The sequence below is a fragment of the Amblyomma americanum genome, chromosome 1 (assembly GCF_052857255.1).
Source record: "Amblyomma americanum isolate KBUSLIRL-KWMA chromosome 1, ASM5285725v1, whole genome shotgun sequence".
Lineage (NCBI taxonomy): Eukaryota > Metazoa > Arthropoda > Arachnida > Ixodida > Ixodidae > Amblyomma > Amblyomma americanum.
Genome location: NC_135497.1, coordinates 159,407,948 through 159,415,638, shown reverse-complemented (window position 1 = coordinate 159,415,638; position 7,691 = coordinate 159,407,948). Strand labels below are relative to the sequence as shown.

The 7,691-nt window shown below is 52.5% G+C and overlaps 1 protein-coding gene across 1 annotated transcript; it reads right to left on the bottom strand.

Moving 5' to 3' along the window:
- Positions 1-4,607: 4,607 nt before the first annotated feature.
- Positions 4,608-7,404, bottom strand: LOC144136636 (uncharacterized). The gene is made up of 3 exons (XM_077669145.1): positions 7,026-7,404; positions 6,096-6,368; positions 4,608-5,194 (listed from the first exon to the last, which is right to left on the bottom strand). The coding sequence occupies exons 1-3, from the start codon at positions 7,343-7,345 to the stop codon at positions 5,032-5,034; spliced, it is 756 nt and encodes a 251-aa protein (XP_077525271.1). The 5' UTR covers positions 7,346-7,404; the 3' UTR covers positions 4,608-5,031.
- Between the last annotated feature and the right edge of the window lie 287 nt (positions 7,405-7,691).

Genomic DNA, 7,691 nt, shown 5'->3' with positions numbered 1-7,691 from the left:
AAAACTTCTCTTTACTTCAAAAATCCTATTTTTTTTAATTGGTGATCTGGTTCCCATGAACATCGGGTATATGCCCGAAATGAAAAATCGAAAGCAAAAAAACAACATAAGATTCCTGGATAACTTCCACCAAAACAGGTGCAATGCAGTGCGAAAATGTTTCATGGAATTCGTTAGGAATACCATCTGGGCCAGGACATTTCTGGCACTGCAGGTAAAAAAAAATGGCAAATTTAATTTTCTCCAAGATGATCGCGTCTGTCCACCACAGCACGCTGGTCTTCGTCAAGTCAAGGAAAGGCTTCAGATAAGCAAATGAAATCTGATCCCCCATTTTGGCTTCCACGACTCCGAAAAGCTTCGAGAATATTCAAAAACTGCATCAAGAGTAACTGGTGCATCGCTGAGCGTGCAACAATCGTACTGAATTTCAAATATTTCCTTCCCAAGAGCAGTCTTTTCATCGCTCAGTGCATGGCGACATGGTTGCTCATCTAGAAAGCTGCAGGATAAAAACCTTATGAAGCCCCCTTATATATTTTGGTTACAAACAGTGATCTTACGTTACTGATTTCTTCTACGTCTATAGGCACCCGGGCCAGTCCTCTGTAGCTCATGTCGCTCAGTTAAAGTACGCTCGAGGTCACGAAGGTGATGTCACTTCAGGAACACAAATGTTAGGGAGGCTTTAATAACCATGATTTACAGCGACAGCTGTTCAGCGCCCGTTCCTGGGCTTCGCGTCGTAGTAGTAGTTGTCGTAGTCGTTGCAGGTGTAACTGGAGGGTGCGTTGTCATATGGCGTCTTCGACTGGTCGCTCCCGTGGTCCGGTTAGGATCTGCCAGGGTGGGAGCCGCTCTTGCTCTGAGCGCACAGCGAGACTAGTCAAGCCGAATGGTCAGCGAGTTTTTAGAGCGGAAGCGCAGGGGGCAGAAGGAGGACGTAACTTCCAGAACCACGACGCGGCACCGCTGCTGCCATCAACAGTAGCCGCACGTGGCCGCACACAGTCTGCATCGAGGTCGCCGCTTAGCCTGCACCGATCGCTACCCCGGCTCTCCGCCTCCGGCAAAAATGAGCGCCCCGTGGGACGCCCATTTTTCGAACATCGCCTTGTATGTAGCACTGTCGCCATCGTCTGCGCTGCTGCTGGAATCGCTGTTATGTGACAGCAACACAGACCGCGTTCCTAGCGTAGTTATCCGGCGCCTCCTGGACATTATTTGCCTTACACAGCGTGACATCCGCAAAACACAACACTGCAAGGACGCTACAACTGCGTCAAAAGCCTACACTTGCTTCTGCCTATACGCGTAAAGGCTGGTTCACATGCAAGCGACTGAGCGATTGAGCGGGGCGTCGCAGCGAAAATTTCCATCTTGTTGGAACCTCGCCGCTCATCGCCGCGACGACTCAAAACAGGTTTTTCCGCCGCGGCGGCAGGATTCGCTAGCATTTTCGCTTGCATGTGACACAGGCTTAAGGGACGCCGAGGCCTCGCACCGCTTTCGCGAAATGGCGGAAGTGGCTTTGTCCCGCGGACTCATCTCTGGGCCGCTCCGACTTTTTTCTCGGAGCCCATCAGAGCGCTCTGAGGTGAAGGCGAGCACTCAGAAAGGACCAGCCAAATGTAGTCGGAGCGTCCGGTTTCGACCAGCCGAATGTCTCTCAGAGCGCTCTAGAGCGATCTAAAGCGACCAGTCGAAGACACCATAACAACTCGGAGGTTGATTACTGTGGGAGGAGGAGGGCCTGACGAGAGCGGGTGAATGAGTAACCACTGTGTGGTTACACCGGAACAACCATGAGGGTATACCCTAGAAGGAAGAGAAGGGTTACTCTAGGAGGAGGGTATGGCGAGAGTGTAGGAATGCGCAATTGTATGGTGGTATCCACGGGAACTGTCCGGATGATGGTTAGCGCGGAAGGAGGGTTTGGCTAGTCCGTTCAAAAACATAACCAGAGGGTGGTTACCCTGGAAGGAGGAAGGTATTGCGAGAGCGTAAGACGCAAGCAGAGGGTGGCTGCCCCGGGAACCACCTGGGTTACCCTGGCAGAAAGAGACGGAGGGTTACCGTTGAAAGAAGAGGGTATGGCGAGAGTGTAGAATGCGTTACCGGAGGATGTTGACCACGGTAACCACCCTCCGGATGGTTCCCGTGGAAGGAGATGAGAGAGTATGGCGCGAGCAGAGGAATCTAGCACGGCCCATCTGCGGCGGCATCTGAGAAACGCGCCGCCCGAGGAGAGAGGGTCGTCGGTGGCGCCGGGCGACTGGAGTGGGGGACTGGAGAGGAGAGCTAGTCAAGAAACGAATGTGCGCGGAAAATTAAAAAGAGCGTCCAAGAACTACACAGATATGAAGTGAACTATACTGATATGAATTTTCACGGGAACACTTGTGCGTCAGCGCTGCAGAGCTCACCTGGATAGCAAACCAGGTCCAAGCTCACCTGAATAAACAGAGAGGGTATACCTGTTTGTTTGCAATTGTATCATTGTATCGTTGACGCCGGAGCACGGAAGGCAGAGCGTGAAATATCTCACATTCAGTTAACAAAATGAATGATCGCTGCTACACACAAGGTTTACCGATATTCTCTTGGCTCGATTTCTGTGCTTTAGCGTGCCAGGTATACGGACAGCCTGCTTGCAATATAGCCTCTGTTAAAACATTTACCTCTCCACGTGTTAGATGATCGTGACGTGCGATGGTACTGATTAATGTCCTCACGATTATGTTCAGCGTCCTTTTCAACGAACGCAGCGTGAGAGAATCACACCTGATGAAGATCTCCGCAGCTTGCCCGGGCACCGTCCACGACCATTCGCTACGGCGACGCCGAGCCATGAATAATGACCCGTGGCTGCTCGCCGAGGACTGATTCATGAACTTTTCTATGGTCATTACCAGAAACTCGGGACAAGCGCTTCCATATAGTTGCCTTGGCTGCCACCATGTCGGCATTTTTTGTTTATACTTTTGCAGGAGCCCTTTTCCCTCCCCCATGAAATGTATAGCCATTGTTGTGCCTGGACATTTTCAACAAAGTTTCGTTTCGCTGGCATCATATGGAAGCCAGGGATCGAGCTCATCGGCACGGCGCAAGCTCGCCTCGCTGCCCAGCGCCCAGCGGCGGACTGCCCAAATTTGTCCTCGCCTCCAAATCCACCCGAATCGAGATCAATGTCGGTTCTCGCACTACTAGGTTCGTATGCGAATTGGTTTTCAGCTAAACTATTCGTGTTCGATTCAGTAGCAAATCTACACACTTCGTATTCGATTCAGTTCGGAAAAAAGTACTATTGAAGCGACAGCTTCACTACGGGACCTTGTGCTTCGATCGCCGCTTGCCTAGTTTTCACCTTCACCGTCAAACCACGAAAAACAGAAAAGAAATTGAATCAATATCCATGACCGAAAGTCCAATCAGTGGCTGCGCGAACATATCTCCTTTAAGGGCCGCTCAGCAAGACCACTAGGCTATGGCCGCAGCCAACAAGCATCGTGTTAAACTGCGCCACACACTCGCGCTGAGCACTTCAGAGCTCCATCAACTTCCATCTGCTCCGTGCCGCGGCATTGTCTGCTCACCGTCGTCTTCTACGCAGCACAAATCCGTGCTTTCGCTCCGATTCGAGTGTAGTAAACATTCTCTGTAGTTTTTCGCACACCGCTAGTGATGAACATTGGCATAAAACCTGAATTTCCCATGGACACACTGACAAACGGTGCCTGCCGGTATCCCAGTTCTTTTTTCCACTTAGCTCATATGTTTCCCTAATGTGAACTCTTAACGGTGGGTGAAGTGCTGCATAGGTATAATTTCCGGCTTCCCAGTGTTAATCATATGTATAATGAGTCTGCCGCATATAATGGCAACCGTCCTGCGCAGCTTTCCTTAACATTTAGCAACTAGCGTCACCTGTTGGCCGCCAGTAGCGAACACCGCGTAACTCTATCGAGATATTTTGAGCTCGTAACTTTGAGAGAAGTAGAGAGTCCCGAGAGATTCTGCGACAAAAATGCTGATTATCGTGGTCAACTTTTCCTTCTCGCTGCAAAATTTGGCCTATTAAGTGCTTCCTGCGCTTACACACGCTATTTCCGGCGGTCATATAAAATCGATGGTATGTACCGAGCATTCGAAATTCCCGCGGTGATTGAGTGTTCGGTGCCACGTGTCACGTGTCACGTGGTGACAGCAGTGCACACTGTAGGCACTGCTAGCCAATTTCAGAAGATCCAATGGGATGGAACATTGGGTTTACCAACACTAATCTGACCGAGCCATCGGTTATTTGTTGTAGTTTGTTGTAATTTAACTGAACCCTGCTCAACAGTACCGAATCATTAGCACCCAGAGCGTCGCAAACACGATGTGAGGACGGTAAGATGCATAAGTGGCTGGGCACGACGGCAGGGCAACGGCGCTAGGACCTTTCAGGCTCAACCCCAGCAAGCAGGCCCTGCGGAGCGTGGTTCCACATAATTTTTAAAACGTAATCAGAAGATGTTCCAGATGCGCGTACATGAAACACTGTGTCACAGAAACATCTTACTTTAACTGGAACCTTGTTCCGCATATTTTACTGATTTATGCGTGTGCAACGCAGTTCCACTTAGTTTGAGTAACTAGCTGCAGCCAAAGTGGATGCGGATTTAACGAGGCAGCGAAACTTGAGACAGTGACTGATGCCTGTTATGCATTGTTGCGGGCGGTGAATTTTTTCCACTTAGTGCATATGAAGCGTTTGCCTTCTGACACGCACACTATATGACGTGGCGCATCGCTGCTTGCGCCTTTAGTGGCTACTCTGCAACCGCAGCGCGTGCGGCATCAGCGCCGAACGTGTTCATAGAGCACCGCAGAAGTCTCCTGTAGTTACCCCGAACACAAGTGGCCGTATGAGAGCATGCAAGGAAGGGAAAGTCGCAGCATCCCTTGGGCTAGCCACTTCGACACGCCTCGTGCATCGCAGCCCGGCTGCTCTCGCAGTGCCTGCAGCCACGCGCAGGGTTCGGCCCCTCAGGCGCTTCCGTCTTCGGTATCTTCGGCCTCGGTGGCCTCGAGCTGACGCGAACCGGCCTCGGGCATCCCCGGCCGAGACTCCGCGTCGCCCCTCCGTCGCCTGTGCCGGCCGTGGTGCCGCCGCTTGTGCCTCTTCTCGTGGACGGCCTCCGCGTCCGTCCTGCAAGGAGCGAGCAGCAGCGAGAGCTCTAGCCTTCCCAATACTCCGCATACTAACGTGCAGAGTCGATGCGCGGATCGTTTGTGGCAATGTGGCGCGCCAGAGAGGGATAATCTTATTCCCCCAAATCGTCTTGTGACTAACCGGTCATCGCGAGTACTAAGTGGTGCAGTTAGTCCTATTTTACCCGGTTTTTGCTTAATGTGTGTCGGTGAACACCATTGCATGCTGATGAGCCGTTGCTCTCTTCAAGGTCCAACGATTTTAGCGACTCTTCTCAAGTTATTATGGGTGCATAATATTTGCCACCTCACCCTTACTTGCGTTGTAAGAGATCGCAAAGTGTTAGATGCGTTCTTTAGAAGCTGCGAGTGCAGTGGAAGGCATTTTCTCCTCCGCTGGCGTTGCGCGAACTTTTTTTTCTTGTCATCTGAGCGTAACGATAAATAGGTTGTAAACAAAGAGGATGTAGTAAGCAAAAAAAAAAAAAGCAGTGCAAGTTCGTGAGTCGTCGCATTTGCGCGTGTCGCAAGAAAAGATACTCGAGTATGTCCTTAAAGGCAAAAGTGTGATATGAAATTCGTGGTGCAGCAGTCGCACCCAATAATACCGTCCTATAGAGCCTTCGCAAGCAAGCAGTTATCAGCCGGACTAAGAGCCGTAAGACATACACGTTGGCGCTCGTGGGGCAACACAGCGATCCGATAAATCGTGCGGGAGCCGGATTTCTACAAGTTCCGTATTGTCTACGTGGCCCATAATTCGTCTCACATCACTACACAGTGGTCAGGGGTGGAGATATATGCAGTCATTCCGTAACATAACGGAGTGTTTTAGCATTTCCAGGAACTATTTAGGCCCCTCGTCCCCCGCTACAAGGCAACCGTTGAGAGAAACGTACACCTGCTCCTGCTCGGGCTGCGGCAAATAGGGCACCGGAGCGTGCATCGGCACCGGTGCGGCGATGGCCGCCTTGTGCTGCTGGCGACTGCGCTCGGATCGCAGCGACTGCGCCAAGAACATGGTGCTGAGCAGAAAGGCGACGGCAGCCAGGAAGGCGGCCACGGCCACCAGTCCCCGCAGCAGGAGCCGCCGTGTCGGGGGGCCCGGCTCGCCGCCGCCACCGCCGCCCAGCGCGGACAATACGGCGCCGCCCGCCGTCTGCTTGGGCCGGCTGCGCACAGAAGAAGCGCCGTGAGCCTGGCTCGCGCTAGTCGGACAACTCGAGCACAACTCGGTGCGTAATCACATAGAGGGCTTGTTAGTGCATACCGTCACACCCTGACGTTGAAAGGGCTGAAAGTGCTACAGGGGTTAGTCCTTTGAGGGGTGACTACCTCAAAGGCATCAAAGGCCCTCAATGTCCCGCAAGGACCAGCGTTTACTCCCACAGAGTCTAAGCGGGAGACTAAGTGCAAAGGTGCATCAGCCACAGTTTTTCTACCAAAGGCTAAACGTCAGCCACGAGGACGAAGTGAAGAGGATTCCGGCTTAACCAAGAAGTTAACAAAAGCTGAGAAGATGCCAGTCAAAGGTAGGATATAAATATGTAAAGATCGCAGCCTACCACTACAGGCATATGCTTGCAGTATATGAGCCACTCGCAATCCCACCCCGCCCTCCTCGACGCCCATCATTCATAACAAAAGGTGTTTTGCTATAGGTCATAACGCACAGTTGCTTCGACTTAGTTCCAGAATAAGGCCCAGGTTATCTGAAATCGACTACTATATGCCCGTCCAGCAGCGTAGGAGTTTCGTGTTCTTTGTTCTAAGGCCGACGAGAAAGCGAAAGTGTGCTATGCAGTGAGAAGAGAAACGACATTACGCACCTAATGGGGAGCAGTACCCGCCCATTTCTCGCGTACGTTACGGGGCATCCGAACCGCAAGCCTCGTCGTCCAGAGAACGGCGCGCGCCCGTTCTCAGCGGGCTTCAGTGCGTCGATCAGAGTGCGTGCGAGCCGCTGGCACCGTGGTTGGGCGTCCGCCGCGTCTTCCCCGGCGTGCGAGGTGGACCCCGAGGTGGACGCCTGCGCTGCGTCCGGGGCGTCCTCAGAAGGCCCAGCGGGACCTGCGGGCGCAGCGGGCCCCGCGGGCGCAGCGGGCCCAGACGTCTCAGCGGGCTGCTGGGCGGCGTTATCGGCGGCCATGGCAGCAGCCTGCTTTTCAAAGGCATCAATCTTATCTTGCACGGCGCTCGCGGTATTCATCGTCCTCGTTGTCTTCCAACGGCCGGGCCTTAGGGGCGCTGCGGTGCTTTGACTCGCGTAACGGCAGAACTGAACCCGGAGCAGCAGCTTGCCTCACATCTCCCAAGCAGTGCTGGTGCTCGACCACTGTACCTCAGACATTGGAGTGAAGAGCGACACGCTTTCTCTAAATGGTGTAAATAGCATTTTGAAGTTGTCAGACGCTTGCTTGTATCTTTCAGTTTCTTCTTATGCCTCACGAAAGAGAGAGAGAGAGAAATATGTTTAATGCATAGAATAATTGGTT